This window comes from Vicugna pacos, chromosome 20 (genome assembly GCF_048564905.1).
Source record: "Vicugna pacos chromosome 20, VicPac4, whole genome shotgun sequence".
In the NCBI taxonomy this organism is placed as follows: Eukaryota; Metazoa; Chordata; class Mammalia; order Artiodactyla; family Camelidae; genus Vicugna; species Vicugna pacos.
The window spans coordinates 22,717,371-22,740,241 of NC_133006.1; the positions used below are offsets into that span (position 1 = coordinate 22,717,371).

Sequence of the window (22,871 nt, forward strand, 5' to 3'; positions counted from 1 at the left end):
AACAACAGAATTTAGGTCACAGTCATTAGCTAATTCTTTTTAAAAATATTTTTATTTATTATTTTGTTATTCAATTACTTTATTAATTAAATATTTTTATTTTTAGAGGAGGTACTGGAGATTGAACCCAGGACCTCATGCATGCTAGGCATGCGCTCTACCACTTGAGATATACCCCCCAACAGCTAATTCTTTTTAAAAAAGAAATTTGTATGATTTGTAAATGGTGTGTCAAATTTATATAAACAAGTTTTGACGATATTCTCTTTAACTATATTTCAGTATGTTCTTCATATATAATTAGTTTTTTTTGCCATTCCTTTTATTCTATTATCTAAGGTGAACCCTAGCGTGGCTTTTCCAAATTATCACATGTCACAACTAGTTAATTACACAACTATCAATGGTACTGGATTATTGTAGATTCTCCTCAGATCCAGGGACAATAGTGGCTTCAACCCAACCACTCCAAGAAATTTTGAAATTTCCATGTTAATAGAAATGAATTTTTCCAAAGGAAGTGACTATTTCTATTCTATTCCAAAATGTTCAGGTAGCACTATATTATGCTAAGAAATCTAAAATAATAATTGAGAACTAGATTGAATATAGGAATTTGGAGGTCACTGTTATCTTCAATTGAAGGAGACTGGTGAGGAGCAATGAGGGTGATTACATAAGATAAATGCAAGCTTTGTCATTTACAGAGGAGAGTAACAATGCAGATGGTGGGAATCCTTTGAAGAAACTAGAATTGCTACATAGTAGCTGTCTCAGTTTACATAAAATGTTGTCATTCATTAAAAGGAGTAGTCTTATTGATACATATATCCATGAATTAAAGTGATGAGAATAGTTTCAATCTAAGGAATATTGTTTTCTTCAGAAATTGACAGTGACATTGTATGATGCAATGTCTGAGCTTGTGTGGTTTGGAGTCACACATATCTTGGTTCAATCTGGAATGTACCATTATCTAGCCCTGGATCTTTGCAAAGGTTCCACTCATCATCTTATTCCTTCCATTTGTAGGGTTGAAAAGAGTACTAAAATCACTGAGATAATGTGAGAATTAAATTTTTAAAAGCTGTGTAAAAAACTCCTTGTATAATTCTGGGTACAAAGTAAAAAGCACAAAAATTTCTCAATTAATTATTATCATTTTTTCACTGCAGCCCGGTGAGTACTGTCCCTAGGAATATTAAGGCACATGAAGAATGAATGCTTATCAGAACTGGGTGGAGTGTGATTTAATGCTGAACTTTGGACAGATAGTTGTCGTCTAAAGTCCATTCTAAACCTGAGATACTACATTTATACTAGCATAATGTGTAATAATTATCTAAAGTAGATTTGTATGTTTAAAATTATATGATTATATCAAAGGATGTAATTCATAGTTTTTCCATAGGGTTCTTTTTCCTGAACAGTCTTAACGTATTCATTAGCAAAGTCTTCTTTTATCTTTTCTTAGGATAAACAAGAGAGGTTGAATAAGAGGGTATAACCCCAATAAAGTGAGGAAATTCTAATGGAAACAGGAATGAGGAATTGAACACTTTTTTACATGAAATATTACATTCTAAAGCTGAACTACTGTGCCCAAGGCTTCTTTAGCCATCTCTCAGCCCCCTGCCTGCTATGATTTGGGCAGTTGGCTTTATTACATTGTTAGGTTAAGTGGTACAAAGGTACCTTCAAGACACTCCATTCCACGTAGATTGCCTCCTATAAGCCCCGTTCTCTCTGTGTTTTCTCCAGGTGCCACTGAATTCAGTGACAGCATCAGGAGACAAACCTGGAAAACATTTGCACTTACATTAAATTATTGACTAACTTTTAATTTCCTTCAGTTGATCAGAGACATTCTTATTTGTCAGGAGGTATAGACTCTACTCTCCACACAACAGCTGCAATTCTGTCACATCATCAGTTACCAGGGACGCTGTTCCTTCAGGCATCCACAGAATCACAGCATTTTTCAGCATTGAAATACCTGAAAAATTGAAGTGCCTTGTTTTCAACAATACAGGTTATTTTCCCAAGTCTACAACACTAAGTTATGGTACAAAATAGACAGATTAAAGTTCCCCTAAATTGCAATCCATTTCTCTCCACTTCCTCAGTTCCTCACAGTCACACATGCACTGGTGACTCCCTGTCTTTAAGTAAGAGGAATGAATGTTCCTAAAAGGCTCAAATATGTGGCACATCACTGACCAGCACAGAGCTGGCTCACAGCAGGGGCCCAATTAAAATGTTTCAGATACGGTTGGATCATACCTCTAACACACTAAATTAAAACAATCCTTTTATAGAGGAAATTCTAAGTTTCAGAAGAGGATCTTCATGCTGAATCTCTGACCAGCAACTGATGATGCCACTCAGCTCTGAAGCTGATTGGTTTTTCCAACACTTAGGTCACCCAGTCCAGGAACAAAGAGTTCATTGGTCAGCATTGCTTGGCATGTGAGCTGAGGAGGGTCCCAGTCCTCACTGTGACACTTACCTGCTCCCCTCACACTCTGTCTTCTGTCCCCTGCCTGATGTGTCTGTGGTTCCCTCGATGGCAGCACTGACAGTGATGCTGATGGTGGTGAGCCATCCCTTGGCTTGGGCCAGGGAGACCCGACGTAAGTGCACACCTTGGGGGAGAGCTCTCATGGGGTGGGGGAAGGAAGGGAGTTACCTCTGTCTCTCTGTCCAGACCACATCCCTTAAAGAATTGTGACATTTTCTTCAGTCATCTCCGATCGTGATCATGTGGACTCTCCATTCCTTCCACAACACAAGGGCCCTGGATGCTTGCCTTCTGAGTGCTGCTTAAGGTGCCTCCATTTCTGTGGGATATTTCTTCTCAACTCTCCTCCAATAAAACCTCTCCAGCCTTACATCCCCTTCCCTAGGGATCCTAAGAGGATTTAGAAGTAAGGATGTCAGAATAATTCCACATCAGACTATTGCCCTTATTATGTTGTGTCAGAAAAAGGAAAAGTTCCTCTGAAAATTTTATGGGGAATCTCAAGGAATTAGAAAGATCTCTCACATAAGATCATGTGTTATGACCTTAACAGGATCTATGATGTCGCTGTCTCTCCCTAATACGTGAGAATGTATCAAAGTGCCTTGCCATTTTATTTTTTTCTATTTCCCTGAACCACAGTGTTTAAAAGGCCTGTATCCCTACCCTGGAGGTTCTCTGATAGAAGTTGGGGTTTGTTTTCTCTTTGTTTCTCCTGGGGAAGACACCCTGGAGCTAAACCAGGGATCATTTGTACGTGGAATGACCCTGTGGATCAGGAGCATCTATGGAGTGTTCTCTGATGCCTTAAAGAGCTTTAGGAATCTTCAGAAAACCTGACACAGGTTACTGTTAATTATAAAGCTATTCTGAATCCTTCTACGTGGTTACTTTCTCCACCCACATTTCTCCATTCTCTCGCTTGAGCTCATGAGAAGGGATGCAACTAGTGGAGGATAAATTATAGGAAATTCTGTTTTTGTATGTCAAAAGTAGTCAAATATCACCATTTTCACATGGCAAACCATAACGCCAGAGCAGGGTACAGACAGTGTGGCTGTTTCCATCCCACAAGGCTGAAAGCCAATAAGCAGGTCAAGGGAGCTCATTGGCCTGTCAAGGTCTTGGGCCCATATTTCATAGGTTCATTAAGAATGCCCTTTCATTTCCTTCATTAGCCATATTTGATGTCCTCTCCATCTGGTCCTTCCCTATTCTTTTCTCAGCTACATCATCACCATTACTGAAAATCCCCAAAATTCACACAGACCGTCAGCCCTATAGCAGATCAACTGGATGAGATAAAACCTAATGAAAATTTCTGTGTCTTTTTAAATTTATTTTTATTTTTTATTTTTTTTCATTTTTCAGTTTTATTAAGTAGAATTGTTACAATTATACTGCACATATACAATATATTGCATGTATATACATATACACAATATACTCCACATATTTTTAAAATTTACATATATATACTGTTCATTGTTTCTAAGAACTTTAGAGCTTTAGCTTTTTAAACTTACATAGTTATCAAAGGAATAAAGCCAACCAGAAAATGAGAATTAATTTTAAAACATACATACACCCTGCTATTAACAGCAGCATTATTTATAATTGCCAGGATGTGGAAGCATCCTAAGTGCACATCAATAGAAGAATGGATGAATAAGATGCAGCATGTATAAGTAATGGAATCCTGTATGCTTTTTAATAAAGGCTTTAGTTTTCTTAAAAAATGTTTTTATTGACCTGTAGTTGATTTACAATGTTAGTTTCAGGTGTACAGCAGAGTGATTCAGTTATACAAGTACATACATACATATATTTTCTTTTCAGATTCTTTTCCATTATATGATAATGTTGTTACAAGAAATGATCTTTTTCTTTCCTATGAATGTTTCTTCCACCTTGTAGGAGGAGCAAAAGGAAGTTTGTCTGAATCTCTCCCAGGAAATGGGAAGGATATGTGTCATCAGAATAAAAGTGTGTTGGAGCTGGAGCCCCTTCTTGCTTTCCAGGATCCCCACCAAGATCAGTCCCCAGAACCCTGGGTTTATTCATTTTGATCACAAATGTTTTTCTGAGCAACTATTACATACTGGGCTCTTTTCTAGGGTCAGAGAATTCTATATGAATAACACAGAAAAGTCCCCTACTCTCATGGAACTAACCTAATGACAGGGGTGGAAGGCAACTGTTATCCAGCACACATTTAACAAGGAAACACATCTTAATTTTAGCATATGTGCTGCCAAAGCGAGCACAAGGAAAAACATTTCAGATAGAAATAAGTGCCCTGAAAAAAGGGTACTTCAGGGGTATGGAACAGAGAAATGGATTCACCTAACTTCAGTTCAGGTGTCTGCAGAGCTCTACCTGAAGAGGTGACGTTCAACTGAGACAATGAGAAGAAGCCAGACATGTGAAGGATGTAAGGGACAAGTGTTCCAGGGAGAGGGCGCACGGAAAGGCTGAAGTGTGGGGAGGTGTTTGCTGTGTTTAAGGGACAGAAAGGAGGCTAGAGTGACCAGAGCAGAGCAAGCAGGTTGGGGAGCCGTGTAAGATGAGGTCAGAGAGGAAGTCAGGAGCCAGTCATGCTGGGCGCTGATGGCCTTGGTGAGAACTTTGACTGTTATTAATAGAGATATGTGAAGCTACTGAGAGGTTATAAGGAGAGTCAGTTTGTTTATTTATTTTTTTAAATAATCCTAGCTACCACTTGCAGACTGGATTCCAAAGGTTCACAAGTAGAGTCAGGGACACCACTTAGGAACATGGTGGAATTCTCGGGGGCAGAAGTGCTTGTGGCTTCATTGAGTAGGGTAGTGACACAGACTGTGGGAGAGAGAAAGTGAACAGATTTGGGGTAGATTGGTGTGTGACTCAGTATTTTTAAACTTTGTCATGTGACAAGAAGCTATTAGAGAATTCCTAATTAGTCAGTAGACCTGGTCTGGTCCAGAGAGCCCTCCTCTCTGCCCTCTTTCTAAGGAAGGTCTCTACTCAAAGTCTGTGGACCTGTTCTTTTTTTGTAAACTGTCTATATATCATTTTTTTCTTCTTTTCTCCTTTTCTGAGGGGACTTCACAGAAATGAGAATTCTACACGTGGACAAGGCTGGTAATTTGATGCCTACTGGTATTACTGGGTGTAGGAGCCAAAGTTAGAAGATGAGTCGGTTGGAGCTTTGAAGAGGAATAAAATGTCTGTGGCTGTAGTTTACTGCTATAGATGAGCAGTGGACCAGAGGCAGAGAAATTAAGAAGAAAGATGATGTGAAGGATAAATTATATGTCTTTTAATTGGTTGGTGAGGCAAAGAAATAAGTAAGCCTTAGTTGTGAACAAATTTATTTTGTTGGAAAAATAGCTCTCCACTGGGGCTGGATTCTTAAAAAAATATGAATTTCATGCAGGAATAAGATTTTCAGGAATTAAATTTTTAGATGGTTTATACCAGTGGCACTCACCCAGTGACAGACCAGTCCTTCCCCCTATTCCTTGACCCCCTAATATTTGGCAATATTGGGAGCCAGTTTTGGTTGTTACTCTGAGATTTCTTCTGACATCTAGTGCCTAGAGGCCAGGGATGCTGGTAGACAGCCTACAGCGTACGAAACAGACTCCCCTCACCCCAAGAGACATATTTGACCTCTTATCTCATCAGGTGAGATTTGCCAAGTGAGTTTGGTACCAAATTAAAAAAAAAAATGAGCTATCTGGATTTGGAAATGCAGGGAAGGAATGGTGGACATGTATTGGGATCATGGTTTTAATCTCCGTAAAACTCAATAGTTTCCTATTTATGTTTAGCACAAATTCAAATCCTAGATCGCCTACAAGCTTTTGAGTACCCGACTCTTTTGATTTCTCCAGTGGAATCTTTCACCCTCCTTCCTCACTCTCTGTGCTTCAGTGAACTCTTTCCTTCTGGTTTATTGCAGAAGTTCATCATCTCTTTCAAACTTCTACACACGCCTTTACCTTTACCTGAAATGTGCCTCCCTCCCCCCCCCCCCACACATGGCCTCTTCCTCTAGCTCACATCAACTTCACCTTCTGTGTCACATCTTAAATGTCACTCTTCAGAGGCTACTTCTCTGACATCCTGATGTAATTACTCTCCATTCTAGAACTCCACACTTTTCTTCTGACATTTCTGACTCCTGTATGATATGTTGGGCTTTGCCCATCACTTTCACTACATTTTATGCTCCTCGAAGATAGGGGAGATGTCTGTTTTTCCTTCTTTGGATTCCCAGGGGGCTGCACAGGCCTGGCACCAGGCCAGCCCTAGGCAAGTAAGCATTTCTGGAATAGTTAAAAGGTCTGGGCTGAGAGGAGGCAGCAGAGTCTTTCTGGTGGAGGCATTCAGGAGGAGGTGGTGATGGGGCAAATCCTGGTCCAGCTCTGTGCAGAGTGACTGCACCCCAAATGGCTTAGGATCAGAGGAGTCTCCTCCCCCCAGGACGGCCTTCCTCCACCACTGGCAGGTGAAAGTTGGACCCCTGGGGTGCTTGTGCTGGTGCTTAGGGCGCCAGCGGAGCAGTGGGGGTCCTAGTGCCCCCAGCAGTGCGTGAGCACTCTGCACCGGTGGGCAGCACTGTCGGCCTTCTCCCACAAGCCCTCCCAGTGACCAGATCTTTTATGTCCTCACAGCAACTTTCATGCATCAGTTTAAGGGAGAGTGTCGTTTCTTCAACGGCTTGGAGCGGGTGCAGTTCTTGGCCAGATACATCTATAATACGGAGGAGGATGTGTACTTCGACAGCGACGTGGGGGAGTTCAGGGCAGTGACTGAGCTGGGGCAGCCGGACGCCAAGTACTGGAACCAGCAGAAGGACTTCATGGAGCAGATGCGGGCCAAGGTGGACACGCTGTGCAGATCAAACTATTGGGGAATAGGCAGCTTCATGGTGCAGCGGCGAGGTGAGCTGGGGGCGGGTGGCCGGGGAAAGGTGGTGTTGGGGTGGTGTGTGTGTCTGTGTGTGAGAGAGAGACGGAGAGAGACAGAGACAGATACTGAGTCCGGGTGGGTGGGATGCACTGTGAGCCAGTATAATTTAGGAAGGGGCTGTAAAGGATGTTGTCGGGGAGACAATGCGTGACTTCAGCAGTGACTTTGAGAAGGGACAGAGCATGTGGTTGGGGGAATGGGCCTGGGGTCTGAGAGGACATTTTCTCCAGGTTGTGATTTCTATTTTGATTCAGTTTTTTATTTTGCATTTTAGAAATTTAAACCTTCTTATTTAATGAAATATACTGCAAAATTGTTAGAAATAACTTACTTTATCTTAAATCTATCTTGTAAAAATGTTTTCCACCAGATTGCTTCTTTAAAAAAAGTATTTGTTGTGGCTGGTAGTGCCTGGGGTTGTCTCAGGCACTAAGCACACATCGTGAGTCCTGGATCCTGCCCTGAATTCAAACGCCAGCTTAAAAAGAGAGACAAATGTAAAGTCGTAACAATACCAATAGTAGGTGTGCTTGCTTTGCAGAGGAAAGGGATTGATCAGCAGAGTTTACTTATAAGAATCTTTAAAAATGAATGACTTTCCTTCCTGCTTTCCTCCTCCTTTGTGACTTGAGCTTTTCTCGAGATTCAACTCATAGAGTTAGAAAATCATCTGTGTCTTTCCTTCTTCCCAGGGTAGAACCATTTTTGAGGTGCTGTAAGGTGTGAGTGCATGGAGACAGCTTTCCTAGGAATACCCCACCTCTACTCCCCGGTTTGTCCACACTGCAGTGAACCCTATTTTCTCCCCACTTAAACAAGCATAAGCTGTAGATAACACACATTGAAGGCTAGATTCCACGTATGGCTGTAATTTACATACTTTTGGTGCATTAATCCTCACATGACACTAAAAGGTAAGTAAATATCATTATCCCCCTTTATAGGTGAGAAAGCTGAGGCACAGAGGAATGTAAACATTCTCCCAGAATCAGTCACTAAAACGGGGAGCCTGGATCTGAACCCAGGTAGCCTGGCTTCAGATATCATGCCTTAACTAACACACTATCTGCCTTGCAAAGATTTGTAAACAATTCAAATCAGCAATGAAGAGCTGTATCACAGTATAGAAGCACACACAGAAATGTTCTCAGCATCTCTCTAACGGGCCCAGGCTGTAAGGGTTGAAGTCGAGGCTCATGGCACTAACTCCTAAGTTGGTCCACCTGGTCAGCCTGGCTTCCTGGGACTGCAGTCTGGTCTGGAGACTAGATGTGGAAAAGCTAGGAGACTCACTGGGTCTTCCTCAATATTCCGTCTACCACTTCTCTCCTAGTGGAGCCCACGGTGACCGTGTATCCTGCGAAGCCCCAGCCCCTGCAGCACCACAGCCTCCTGGTCTGCTCTGTGACGGGCTTCTATCCAGGCCACATCGAAGTCAGGTGGTTCCGGAATGGCCAGGAAGAGGAGGCTGGGGTGGTCTCCACAGGCCTGATCCCTAATGGAGACTGGACCTTCCAGACCATGGTGATGCTTGAAGTGGTTCCTCAGAGTGGGGAGGTCTACACCTGCCGAGTGGAGCACCCCAGCTGGACGCACCCTGTCACAGTGGAATGGAGTGAGAAGCTTTGTGACCTCATGCATTCCTCCCCCCGCCCCGTCCCGAGGAGGGACTTGCCTCCTCCTGAGTGTCAGGTTCCTCCTCTCCCCGCACCATGTGCTCATTTGCTCCACGTTCTCCTCTCCTTCAGCACAAGTTCCTGGGGGAGCCCCGTGATAGCCTGTGATAGAAATCCTCTGATAGTTTACAGATGTCCCCTGATAGGTTCTACAAATACCTATGCCCCCTGGGGAGGCAATTCTGCCTGACATGCAGGGAAGAGGTGTGTCTGTTTCGAGCTTCCTGTGATGTCACAGGTCATGGTCACCCCTTGGCTTTGGGTACCAGTCCCCTGTTTTGTACTAGGCTTGTGATTCTGACACTGTTGCTCTGAGTTCATTGTGATCTGAGAAGGGGCACATCCTCTCCAATGTAGGGCCCTTCCTGACCAAAGGGGTGTCCTCCCTCTCTCAGCTCTGCCTTTTATTAGCTCTGTCACCCTAGACAAGCTTCTTAGCATCATTCAGTCCCAGGCTCCTCATTCATCAGATGTTGCAGTCATGTGGCCTCATGTCAGGGCTGTGGTATTTATGAGTTTGATGCCTGAACCTTGTAGCTACTCACTGTGATTCCGATTTTTTTCTAGGAGAGGCCAGCTATTCTAGTTCTTCCAGGGCAGCCCTCTTCCCCCATTCTCAAAGCTCTCGATCTCAGTCTCAATTAAGGAGGTTTGGATTTGGGGTAAAAAATCACTAAAACTAGCTTCTTTCCTCAGGGGCACAGTCTGAATCCGCTCAGAGCAAGATGCTGAGTGGAATCGGGGGCTTCGTTCTGGGTCTGCTCTGCCTTGGGGTGGGGCTGTTCGTCTACTTCAGGAACCAGAAAGGTAAGGGGCCTGTTGGCAGCTGAGACTCCCCACTGACATTTTTCAGAAGAAGAACGATGGTTTTGCTCAGTTAGTTCTTTTTATATCAGTGGTCCATATAAAGCCTTTATTTCCCCAATTGACCTCAATTTCCGGGAAATCCAGAAATCAATAGTTCATAGTTACTGATGTTTGGAACATAAGAGTTGATAGTTTGTAGAGATAAAAAGAAGTAGAACATACACGGAGATCTGGGTGCAGATCCTGGGACAAGTGCAGGAAGAGACCCGAGGCTGATGACATTTCACTGGGTTTGTGTGACAGGCTCTTCAGGGCTCGCACGCCCTTGGTGTCTGCTCTCCTGTCTACCCTGGCATCCTGTGATGTGGGCTGTGGTCTTAGAGGTCTTAGAAGAGTGATGGCCCGGGTGGCGGGGGCGTGGGGACATTGAGTTTGGGAACAGATTTACCTCCATATCTCTTAAGTATACATCTTCTCCTCTTTTTCAGAACATCTGGACTTCAGCCAACAGGTAATGCTCTAAATTAACACTCTTCTAGAGACATATTTAGTCTCCCTGGAACAGATTGTAGAGGCGATAAGAAAGAGACAGAAATGATGGAAAAGACTTTGGATCTGACTTCGGATCCGGCAGTTTACACTAAAGCGTCTTCCTTCCACTAAACTGAAGGCAGGCGCTCGAAAGCAGCTTTGATCAGGGAGACTTAAGGACTTTTCCCCTTCTTACCACCGTGCTTTAACACGAGGCCCTGAGAGACAGGGGTAAACAAGTTGCTTGTAAATTTAGATCTGGAAACAACTCTGTCCTCTCTCTCTTGGCAGGACTCCTAAGCTGAAGGAAAGTGATGACGCTCAAGGAAGAACCTTCTGTCCCAGCTTCTTTGCAGCATGAAACAGTTTCCTGCTTAGCTCTGATTCTTCCGCAGTGAGAGTACTTCTCAGGGTCTGCTTTGCCCCTGGTTCAGTGACCCTGCAGAAAATGCCCTCCCTGCTGGCTTCCTCAGCCCTGCCCTTGACCCGGAAACCCCCGATACTGAAGACAGCGCCTTATCTTCATTTTTTCCTGGTCCTTTTTTCATTCAACCTTTATGGCCTTCCTTGCACTTGAACATAGCTTTTACCCACATTTCTTCACAAAGTTTTTCTCAAATACACATGGAGTGAGGACCACCTGTCTGATACAGCTTTAAGGGAAAGGGAGTGGGGCGGGGAAGGGGAGGCAGAGAAATCCCCCCCGCCACCCCGCTCCTCTTGAGTTCCTGTGGCTGTGTTAATGATAAAGTTGACACAAAACAGATTAACAAGAGAAAATGAAATGGATTTTATTTCACGTGCATGGCAGTCTCATAGAAATAGGACCTAAGAAGTGGCCAAAGCAGGCAGCTTTTATGCTTTTTAGACAAAGAAACAATAAATTTGTGGTAATTGATAGAACAAAGAAACGTAGGTTTTGGGCGCTCAAATAGTGAAGAATCTAAACAGAGTTCGGGCTTGGGTAGTAAATTAAAGACGTAGCAAGTCTTCTTGGTCTGAATTCCTGTCTTTGGTGATGTGTGTCCTACCTCCAGATGTAGCAGGTGTATCTTTCACAGCAGAGATTATTTCCTGCTTTCAGGAAGAAAGAAAGGACAGTCAGAGTGTCTCTCTTGCACTGGCTGTTTATTTAAGTAAATTTAATTCAAAATTATCAATATGCCATTGTGACATATTTGGAGGTAACCTTCCCTGAACCCCAACAAGAAGATTTCATTAAGATACAATAATGGTTTTTATTTTTATTTCTGAATTTTGGTCACTTGTGGATCCTAGTAGTTTTCCTTCCTTCATTCTCTGTTTTATCTTGAATTTTCTGTATTCTGTAATTAGGAATATTTAGCTGAGCTAGGAGAAAGTCCTTCATTCACCCATATCAGGGTGGTCTCTTGCCTCTTTGCATTCTCAAAGACAAATATAAAAGTTCCTTCATACCATGGGATACAGAAAGGGACAACAAATACAAGAAATGCAGGTGCCTTATAAGGGTGTTATGCCTTCAAAATTTTCATAATCATGTTCTTTTGTATGTTTTTCCCTGATATTTTAAAAAGAAAGTCTCTAAACTTGGGTAATTCTTGAGCTCCCCCTTGGATTATGGGTGGGCTTCAACACTTCAGTCCTTTTTCTATCAGATAAAAATCAGTTCTGTGCCGACTGTTTGGCTTGGAACATACCCTTCTCCATAAAAAGTCTCAGGCCATCAGGACCAAGTGCAACATTGATGGAAAAGATGCATTTCTGAGGGCTTCCAGATTGAGTGACAAACTTTCTGTCTGTCACAGGAGAATCCTATAGGGATCTTTGCTCAGCAGAAATCAGAGACAATGCTGGGAAATATTGTTTTATTACAATTTGTAAGTAAAAACAATAGAAGAAATTTTTTTAAAAACTCATTGCCTATGGGGCAAAATGAAGGTTGAGGGAGACAAAGATGAAAGCTGGACTTTTCTGAATATATCTTATTTAATAATTTTATCTTGAGAAACATTAAAATATTGTATATAATAGAAAATTTAAATCAAAAGTTAAAAAAGGCAATACCTAAAAACTGAAAACAAACTAACAATTGAAACAAACTTGAAAAAAATGTGTATGATGGGAAATAAGCTAGAAAAGAAAATCAAAACTGTTTTGATCCTTTTATAAGACAGTGCAGAAACATAGTTATAGATCAGTATATAGTTCAAAATTCATAGACTTCAATAACATAAAGAAGTTGGATAGGTTTCAGAGAAAGGTAATTACATTGGTTAAGAAGATGATGGTTTCTGCTATTGAAATTCATCTGAAGAGTCAGTTTCAAATGTAAATCAGATCTAAAGAGCAGATGAGATATTCAAAAGTTTATTTCAAAGGAATAGTCAGGTGAACACAATTTCTTCACTGTCAGAGACAACTATTATTTTATTATCAAGCAAATTCAAAGCTTACTTTATGTGTAGTTAATTATATGGTGTATTATTTGTGTGAAACAGGGAACTTGGTAAATTGATACTAACACCTGCAATCTGTGGGAAGTTCTGCTGATCCCAGGGTTGTAACTTTATTCTTGATTTGTTCTCTGGGATGAAGACATGAATTGTCTCAATTTATCTGAGACCTGGGGTGTGGAATTATAAGGTAGAATTAAAGTGAATGGCATGAATATTCAATGAGCTCTGCTACTAGTAGCAGAAAATTCAATCAATTGTCTTTATTGTAATTTAACTTATCTCCCATAGCAGATCGATTCCAGGTAGAGCTGGTCAGTTCACCAGATTGGTGGCGTCACCAACACTGCTGGGAGTGTGTCCCACTGCCCTCTGTCCTCCCCCACATGTCTGCTTTCCTGGGACGGGTGTAGGATGCCTGCGGCAGCCTGAGGCTTCCTGTTCTCGCAAATCACTTTCAAAGGCAGGAAAAGGAACCGTTTCTCCTTGTGCGCTTTCACAAGGAGCAACCTTTCCCCAGATATTCTCCTTAGACCCCTTCCCCTCCGGTGAGGAGCACCATGGGATTACAGAGGCCTTACAATCAGACAAACCGTGAGTCACCCTTTTTGTTGTGTGTGTGACTCACCTGAAGCAACTGGGAAGAAAAGAAGCAAAATCATTTGCTTTTTAGAAAGAAAAAAACTGTAGATGAGGCAAGGGAGAGTAATTTTAAAATAGGAAACCAGGTTTCTGGTACTATTAGCTTATTTGATTATTTGTATTTTTAATTATTTCCCCCATGAGAGATGATACATTCTTAATGGGTGATATCAATTCAAGGGTTTGAGGGCTTTTTAAAAAAATATTGAGTATTAAAGGCCGGTCATAAGCCAATTACCAGAAATAATAAATACATAAATGAATGAAAGCAAGAGCATTATTTGTTTGCCTTTAGAACATAATGCACTGATACTTAATTTCATGAGGAAAACTATTTTCCAGGGCAATTTTTGAAAAGAGACACGTAATAAGGAGTGACTAACTTTAAAAGATGCTAAAACCTATTATAAATCTATTTTAATAAGCACTATTTCCTCCTATTGATTCATTATTGATTAAGTATACCAGTGGAGCAGGGTCCAGAATTAAATTCATGAACAGTTAAGATAGTTTCAAGTTGTTTGTAAGGTGTATCCCAAACTCGTTATTTTCAACAAAATGGATTCTTGATGAATAAAAATTGAAACATAAAAAAGTATAAAATTAATACATTAAAGATTGTATTATTTCCATTACTGTCATCGTCATTGTTATAATTATGTTTGAAAGCAAAAGCCCTTTCTCATCTCTGATGAACTGCTGGTGAGAGTGTATAATATTACAACCTCTTTGAAAAACACTTCAGTGTTTTCTTAAAATGTCAGAAAATATATTTGTCATATGATCCAGCAGTTCCTCTCCTTGAAAAGTACCCAAGAGAAATAAAAACATAAGTCCACACAAATATATGTGTGCAAATGTGTGTAACAGCATTGGTCATAATAGTCCAAAACTGTAAACAAATATCCATCAGTGAGTGAGCGGATAAACAAAACATACTATAGCCATACAATGAAGTTACTCCTCTACAATAAGAAGGAACAACTGAAAAATATAAAAAGGAAATGATTATACATACTAAAAAAAAGACAGATGAACTTCAAAAATATTATATTAAATGAAAGAAGCCACAAAAGACTACATGTCATAAGATCCCATTTACATGAAATATCTAGAAAAGGCACATTTATAGACACAAAAAGCAGATCAGTAGGTGCCTAGGACCTGGGATAGGGGTGGGGACTGACTGTAAACAGGGGACTTTTGGGGGTGATGGAAATGTTCTAAAACTGGATTATGTTGGTAGTTTTACACATTTATAAATTTACTAAAACCATTGAATTTTGCATGTAGAAAGAGTAAATGTGTGGTATATAAATTGTATTCCACTAAAGTTGTTAAAAATAAACTTAGCAGAAAAGAAATCTTTCTAAGCAAGATAAAAATCCAGAAGACATAAAGGAAAAATATATTCGAATAAAAATAGACATTTTCTTTCCATGGAGAAAATAAAATTAGAAGAAACATGTAAAGCTCCAGAAAAAATTTGGCAACACACAAGGCAGACATTGGGTCTTTTTATTATGTAAAATTTTCAACAAGTTGATAAATAAATGAACAAAAATCCAACAAAAAATTTGGCAAAGGATATAGACTATTTGTAGAAGAGAATATACCAATGATTGGTCAATAAAACATGAAATATTTTTTTCAAGCTCATTAGAAATCAGAAAAATGCAAGTTCAAATAACAATGTGATGAAATATTTCTTCTTCCAAATTGGCAAATATAATAGTTTGTTTTTTAAATCAAGGACTTAGAAAATTCTGTAGAATTGGATTCTCTGATATACTGTTATTAGGACAATGAGTGGGTGACAGACTGGCAGTATCTATTTAAATTTAAAATGCAAATGCTGCAACAACAAAAATTAATATCCAGTTATCTATCTTAAAGAAATAATTCTACACAGGCCCAAGGAGACATAAAATTGAATGCTTGTTGCACCAGAGTTTGGAATAATAAAAACATTTCCCAAATCTAAAAAAAACAAACCCAATAAACTTGTCTGTATTATGAAAATTTCCTACATCAAAAGATTATAAAATATGTGAAATAACAGCATTCTGCAGGATTATATTTGAGTCCTGCACACGGACATATGAGCATAAGTTGGTGTACCCCTTTGTGTAGTTTGGAGAACCCAGTACTTTCATCTTGGGTGTTTCCACGCTAGATAAATTCTTACATACACCCCCAAGATCACTATGAAAAATGTGAAAGAAGAGGAAAAAGGCATTCTAAAGTTTGAGATAGAGAACAGATCAATTATGGTGTAGCCGAACAAAGGAATAACATACAGAACTTTAAATGAATGAACTAGCACCATCAAACGGCTAGGGGAGCGCGGGAAACCCTGCCATAAATCATAGTGCCAGTTAGGATGATGAAAGTTACAAGGACCACAACTGTCACCATAAGAACAAGGAAAAAAATGTGTAAACTTATGGGATAACGGAAATATATATTGATCTCTGCCTCCACTTGCTGGCACAGAACTCTGAAAACCCTTGTAGTTTCCTAAGTGATAAGAACACTAAAAGCATCTTTTATTCTAATGAGGTGACTCTGGGTGGCTCTTGGATGGCTCCTGATGGGGCTGGTCATCAGAAAGACCAAGCCAGGATTAGTAGCTTAGAATTTTCATCTTTTCCCACCATCCTCCAGAGAAGGGAGAGGGCCTGGAAATGGAGTCAATAACTGATCATGCCTAAATAAGGAAGCTTCCATAAAATCCCAATAATACGGGGTTTGGAGAGCATCCAGATTGGCAAACATGTTTGCATTTGAAGGGTAACATATCCCAACTCCATGAGACAGAAGCTCCTGTGTTCAGGACACTCCCAGGCCTCTCCTTATGTACCTCATCATCTGGCTGTTCCTCTGTATCCTTTATCTTACTGCTCAATAACCTGGTGAGCATAAGTAAGTGCTTCCCTGGGTTCTGTAAGCCTCTCTAGAAAATTAATCAAATCTGAGGTAGGGGTCTTGGGAACCTCCAATTTGTAGCCAAATCAGAGAAAATTTGCAGGTAAACTGGGGACCTACTGCTTGTGATTGGCATCTGAAATAGGTTGGGTTCATTCTTGTGGACTGAGCCCTTAACCTATGGAATCTGATGCTCTATCTGGGTAGACAGTGTCAGAATTGAGCTGAATTATAGAACACCCAGCTGGTGTTGCACAGAATTGCTTGAAGGTACAGGGGGAAACTCCCCCCGCACCCCACATGAGAATTGTGTTCAGAACTTTCATAAAACTAAACAAATAAACTGGAAAAAATATCACTTTTAAAGACTTCAAAGAGTTGTAGATGCAGAAAAACCTAACAATGCCAAAATCTGGAGATGGATGACCTCTACTTAGGTGAACAGAAACAAGTGCCTATCTTGTCTCTTGGGTCATCTGCTGAACATCAACATGAGTGTGAGATTGAGCCTGGACCAGAACAGGAGATGGTGGTGGGGTAAGGAGAAGCCAGCAAAGGTTTAGATGAACCTGTGGGCTTGTGTGATGGGTTGGAGTCTATACAGGTCCCAGTATCATATAAGACTACTTCTCTCTGTCAACTGATTCTTCTCCCAGGACTTTTGCTGAGTTCATGGCAGTGGTGTAGGAACTTGGGAGAAAGAAAGAAAGCAGAAAACATCTCTATAGTTTCAAGCAAACAACCATCAGTAAGGATATCAAAGATATGAATAATACTTCAACCATCTTGATCTAATTGACATTTGTAATTGATGTGTATAATTGACTATATCTAATATTTCTTTAAATTTCATGAAACATATCCACAAAATAGACTGTATACTATGACTAAAACAAATCTCATAAATTTTACAGGATTAAAATCACACAGAATATATTCTTTGACTGCAAGCTTATTAAATTCCAAATCAGTAAGACTGAGGTAATGCCAATCCTCAGGGTGCAATCTCCTTCCTCTTCAAGTCTAAAATGCGTGGTGTTGATATGCAAATTCTGTTATGTATATGGATGCTCCCGTATTCTGCTTAGCTCTCCGCTGCCATCTGTCTCACCCATTATCAGAGGCCTGCCTTAGGGTTTGAGATTCACTCTACTGATGATCCAAATATCTCACTGATTTGGAGGCTTAAGAACCCAAATCAGATTGTGAACCCATTGCTAAGTTGTCTCTGAACAAATAAACCCTACTCTAGGGTTTTCCAGATGAGGACTGGACCACAGCAACTGGATTCTTGCAGACTCTCTGAATGAAACTGAGCCCTAATGAATTGGGATATTTCTGCTTAATTACAGAGCTTATGAGATACATTCAACATTCAAATATCTCAGGATGGAAGGATCACATATATTCCCCAGCCCGTGTGAAGAACTGGCTTAGAAACCAAAAACTCCACTTAAGACCCACTCAAGTTTATTGCATTCAGAAAAATCACAATCACAGTTGGAAAAATCTCCAAGTAGTAAGTGTACAGGGGATGCCCCCAGAGAACATTCAAAAGGCTCCATAGCAGAGAAAAAATCCTATGGGATCTATTCCAAACGGATTACATGGTGCTAATAAAAAGGCAGTGAGAAATGGAGGAAAAGCCAATACAAGAAGAAGCAGTAGACAGGGAATAACGAGACACTGGAATTTGGAGACTGAAGAAGGCGTCTTTACTCTTAGAGTAGCTGAGGGCTGGAAAGTCCTGAAGGATGGTTGTCTTCACTGAGGTGAACAACTGGAGTATTGCCAGGTTTGTAAAGCTATTCAAGCAGAAATATCTTCACTGATCTTTTCTCTACCCAAATCCATTACCTGAAGGAAGACACACATAGTTACTATAGAGTTTAAGATGAATAGTTTGAGCTCTTACCTTCAGATTCCTTCCTCTTCACTCTTAATCCTTCAACTCTGGGAAAGCCTCTTAATATTTGTTTGATCCCTAGTAAATACAGCCTTTCCAACATGAACTGCTCTGACCTACCTTCCAAGCAAGCACAAATGAGCAGACCATCTGACATCATTTTTCAGATTGGAGGCAAAAACAGGCATTGGTCTCCAAGAGATTTCCATTTCATACTGTGAATCTACCCTGCACCCCAAAGAGCAAAGCTCTGGAAATGCTTCAGAATTGATGTCCTGTCTTAGGAAACATAAGCCAAGAAATGTCTTAGTCTTGAGGTTGACTTTCCCAGATCATGGGACTCAGAATTCTAATGTGAAACAATTATTTTAGCTACTGGAGATAATTTCCAAGACAGAGGGTGTGGTCTTAGGTTCACGTGTACGGAAAGGGGTGTAGCACCATAAATCTTTGGGATACCAGATGATGCCAATGTCTGATTCTGAACAGCAAAGATAATTCAATAGCCATGGCTTTTCCAGTCATTTCCCCTTCCCTTAAAGGTATCACATGTCCTTTTCCGACTCTGTTTCCTTTCCTTGAATCACTCCACATATGTCTTCTTCTGACATCAAACCTACCTGCAGGTGCCTCACAGAGGCCCTCGGCGTTCAGCAGCATTGCCTTTGCGCACACCCTTGATGATGAGGGCGGTCCCAACAATGATGCCCGCCAGAGCCACAACCAGGCCCAGAGCACACACCGTATTCTCTGTGGTCTCTGGGAGGGGAACTGGTGCTTCATACTCTGGGGAAAAATAAAACAGAATACAGAAGTAATGAATGCAATAGGGAGCAGCACTTAGGACCAAATATTGGACACTTAGTCAAAAAATAGTTTTTCATTAATTAAATAAGAGGAAGGTAGGATGATGTATTAAGGGAATTATAGATTAGAAGTGGGGAAAGCTGAGCAGTGGGAGAAGTCCAGGAGGAGGAACTGGAGCAGTTGTTATGAAACAGTCAGGGGGTTGGGGTTTTGAAGGACCAGACCCAGGCATCACGAGAGGAACTGCTGAAGGCTGGTTCTCACCCCAGTGCTTGAGAAGAGGCTCCTCCAGCCCCCAGTGCTCCACTTTGCAGTCATATACATCCTCGGTTGAGGGCAGGAAGGTGAGATAGTGGAACTTGCGGAACAGGTGGTCATCCCTGGGCAGGAAGACTGTCTCTGACACTCCTGTGGTGACAGGTTTGCCATTTCGAAGCCATGTGACTTTGACCACTGGTGGGGAGAACTTGTCGATGAAACAGATGAGGGTGTTGGGCTCTCCCAGCTCCACGCGGGTGTTGGGGAGCACAGTCACTTCTGGAGGCACTGGGGGACAGGTGACAGAAATCAGCCTTCCCTGCTTAGGCCTGCCCCTCTCCCTTCCACTGAGGCTGAAAAAGCAGTTGAGCTTGTGCCCTGAGAATCTGCGCCATGGTCTCAGATACCCAGCTCTGACACCCTCCCCATGAACAGTGACCGATGCTGAGGTTCAAGGTATCCAAGGATCACATTCTTGGCTCCCCCAGCTTGGAAGCATGGATTCAGGAAAAGACTTTATGAGAGACCGTGGGTGGCAAAGACAAGATGTGAGCACACCCAGAAAGGAACAAGCTCATAAAGTTTTTGGGTTGGTAATGTGAGAATTTTGGGTTTGCTTATGGCAAGGTCAGGCCCCTGGAAGGGCAACTCAGTCACGATAACACAACAGAGGGAGCTGAGCATCTATCTAAAGCTACAATTCCCACGTCTAGGAGGGCAGCAGAGAGAGGTACCATTGGTGTTCGGGGTGTGGTTGGAGCGCTTTATCATGATGTCCAGGTTGGCTTTGTCCACAGCTATGTTGGCCAATGCACCCTGAGCCTCAAAGCTGGCAAAACGTCCAAATTCTTCAAGCCTCCAGACCGTCTCCTTCTTTTCCAGATCCACGTGGAAAATCTCATCACCGTCAAAGTCAAACATAAACTCGCCTGACTTGTCAGGGTTCAGATAGAACTCAGCCTGGATGATCACGTGTTCCTCTGAAAAGACAAGAAAGGGAATTAGGGTAGGAACCAGGAAAGAGAGAGGGAGGACCCAGAATGTGAGACACAAACACGTGGGTGGGAGTGGTGAAAAGAGAGGCCAAGTGGAGTGGAGGAGTGAAGGAGATCAGGGCTGTGCAGGAGGAGGCGGCCGGGTGAAGGACGTTCGCGTTGCTCAGAGGTGGAAGTGGAGGAATGAAGGGGTGACGCAGAGAATGTGGACACGAGAGCTGAAACACCCAGAGTCTCATGAAGCTTTTGTTTGGCTCCATGTTACTGGCCAAGAAATGATTTCCTCTTTAGAAATCCAGCAGCAGCTCCTAAAAGAGAAACGTTCTCTCTTGACCTAGGAACTAAATCACTTAAACCAGAATTCCAGGGCGTCTCTCGGCACTGTAACTCTAACAAGAGACAAACACTGTTGAAAAAGACTGGGTTCGGAACTCTGGAATCAAACTCAATCTTGAATTTTCATTCAGCTACTTATTTACACAGTGATCTTGAGTAGATTATTTTATCATTTATGTAGAAAGATGCTTTCTCACTATATTCTACTGTGGTTTTGCATCTACATTGGGTTTGTTTTTAAGATTAAATCAGACTAGTTGTAAGTAATTTCTTAGCATACCATCGGGATTATAACAAGTACTTTAGGGTCAGAAACTGCTTTGTGTTTAAGGACCAGATCCACGGAATATATGACTGGAGCTTGCGGTACCCAAATAATTAAGTCTGAGACATGGTAGTGCAGGAGAACACCTACTTTCCTGGGTCCGCACCCGCTCCGTGCACGCCTCTGAGGGAAGGATTCTGTTCAGGTTGGCCTTGGCAACGTTCCCTTGTATCTTAAAGATCTTTAAGTTGAGACTGTCATTATGGGACATACTCTATTATAGTTGATAGCGAGAATAATCTATACGAAAGGAATAATCAACTTGAAATAAGTTACAATTGAAGAGTTTGCAATCAAAGGACTCTTGCAAAGGGTCCTCTGTGGTGCATGTAAATGAGAGGTAGATTTTAAAATCTGACTCTATATTAATAAACCTAGGGATTTTTTTTAGCATTTGCAGCTATAAACACATACACACACAAATATTCTAACTGACTCTTTCCATTTCCAGGGAATCTATCTTTCCCAGTAAACATCCTCATGTATGGCTCATTCTGGGCAATACAAACCCACAACTGTCAGCATGAGTCTCATGCTGGGATATTTCTTTACTTATTTCCAGTCTACCTGCCCCCTTCTTTGGGGGTCCCTCTGGGTGAGGAATGTTTTTTCACAATACATCTTCACAGTGGCACGTTTGCTCTGGGGATGGCACAGAATAATAGCAGATCCTCCACTTCTTTACTCTTCCTACTCTCTTGGGAACATTATTTAGTGACAATGACTAAAGATCATTGTAAGATCCACTGTAACCTGGGCTGTCACTGTCCTAAGAGACAGTAAATTAAATGTGACTCGTATCAGCAGGCCTGCCTTTCACCCTCCCCCGGGTCGGCGGTTGCTTTTTGGTGACTGTCCTTTCCCGTGATCTTCAGCACAATGTCTGTGCTCCAGACATGCTGAGAGGAGTCACAGGCCAGAACAGCTGAGAACAGGTGCCAAGAAATTCTCATATTTTTTCTGATTTAACCCTCACAAAATTATGTCAGGTCTTTCATTTTACTAATTTTCCAAGATGAAAAATTAAAGGGCAGGGAGGTAACGTGTTAATGCCTGTCAGAAAATATTTCCCCTCAAGTCTGGTTTATCTCCAAGTCGATGGGATTAATCAGTGTCTGAGTTTCGCCCCTAATCTAAGCTTCACTTACTCCAATTTGTGGTGAGGAAAGAAATCTTCCAACTACAACTTACTTCAGTTCTAGATTCAGACCCACATAATACACATTACATTTCTCTTTCACTCCAAAGACTATCTTTTAAATGTTCACAGCTCATTTCTATGATGCTCTCAGAGGTTACAACCCCTAGTTTTGATTCTCTCAGCACTTACCTTTGATAGCCCATGATCCCTGAAGTCTCATCAGGACCGTGATGAAAACTCCTAGGACTGGGACCCCAGTCATGACCATTTTCTTCTTAGGTGCCTTGATGAGGCTCAGTAGAGTTTAGAACAGGTGGGTCAGAACAGCCAGGAATACAAGAAAAGAGAATGTAGGGTGTCATAGAGTCTGATTAAAATTTAAAATAAGTTGAGATGCAGCCAATCAGAAAAATCTTTGGAGATGACACATCTGTTGCTAAGGGAAGGACTCTTGCAAAGGGTCCAGGAAAGGAGACAATTTGTTCATTCAAGGAAAAGAAACTTCTTAATCAATCAGACAAACTCATGACCAAACAAAAAAGACCAAAAAAGTCGAGTTTTCAAGAATGATTAGCAATCACTCGCAGACTCTTCCAAGTTCTAG

General features: G+C 41.4%; 2 protein-coding genes across 2 annotated transcripts; one reads left to right on the forward strand and one right to left on the reverse strand.

Annotated features, from left to right (window-relative positions):
- The first annotated feature begins 2,551 nt into the window (after positions 1-2,551).
- Positions 2,552-11,019, forward strand: LOC116284713 (HLA class II histocompatibility antigen, DRB1 beta chain-like). The gene is made up of 6 exons (XM_072945267.1): positions 2,552-2,633; positions 7,183-7,452; positions 8,814-9,095; positions 9,853-9,963; positions 10,452-10,474; positions 10,786-11,019. The coding sequence occupies exons 1-6, from the start codon at positions 2,567-2,569 to the stop codon at positions 10,792-10,794; spliced, it is 762 nt and encodes a 253-aa protein (XP_072801368.1). The 5' UTR covers positions 2,552-2,566; the 3' UTR covers positions 10,795-11,019.
- A 6,928-nt stretch (positions 11,020-17,947) lies between these two features.
- Positions 17,948-22,638, reverse strand: LOC102536963 (mamu class II histocompatibility antigen, DR alpha chain). Its single transcript, XM_072945269.1, has 5 exons — positions 22,457-22,638; positions 20,205-20,450; positions 19,477-19,758; positions 19,026-19,191; positions 17,948-18,356 (listed from the first exon to the last, which is right to left on the reverse strand). The coding sequence occupies exons 1-4, from the start codon at positions 22,533-22,535 to the stop codon at positions 19,037-19,039; spliced, it is 762 nt and encodes a 253-aa protein (XP_072801370.1). The 5' UTR covers positions 22,536-22,638; the 3' UTR covers positions 17,948-18,356; positions 19,026-19,036.
- Between the last annotated feature and the right edge of the window lie 233 nt (positions 22,639-22,871).

Bases quoted from the DNA above. Each gene is read 5' to 3' on its own strand.
- LOC116284713 (XM_072945267.1), top strand. From the start codon at position 2,567: ATGGCAGCACTGACAGTGATGCTGATGGTGGTGAGCCATCCCTTGGCT. The intron at 2,634-7,182 runs GTAAGTGCACAC...ATGTCCTCACAG, and splicing joins TTGGGCCAGGGAGACCCGAC to CAACTTTCATGCATCAGTTT. The intron at 7,453-8,813 runs GTGAGCTGGGGG...CTTCTCTCCTAG, and splicing joins CTTCATGGTGCAGCGGCGAG to TGGAGCCCACGGTGACCGTG.
- LOC102536963 (XM_072945269.1), bottom strand. From the start codon at position 22,535: ATGGTCATGACTGGGGTCCCAGTCCTAGGAGTTTTCATCACGGTCCTG. The intron at 20,451-22,456 runs GTAAGTGCTGAG...TTGTCTTTTCAG, and splicing joins GGGATCATGGGCTATCAAAG to AGGAACACGTGATCATCCAG. The intron at 19,759-20,204 runs GTACCTCTCTCT...CCTGTCCCCCAG, and splicing joins CCACACCCCGAACACCAATG to TGCCTCCAGAAGTGACTGTG.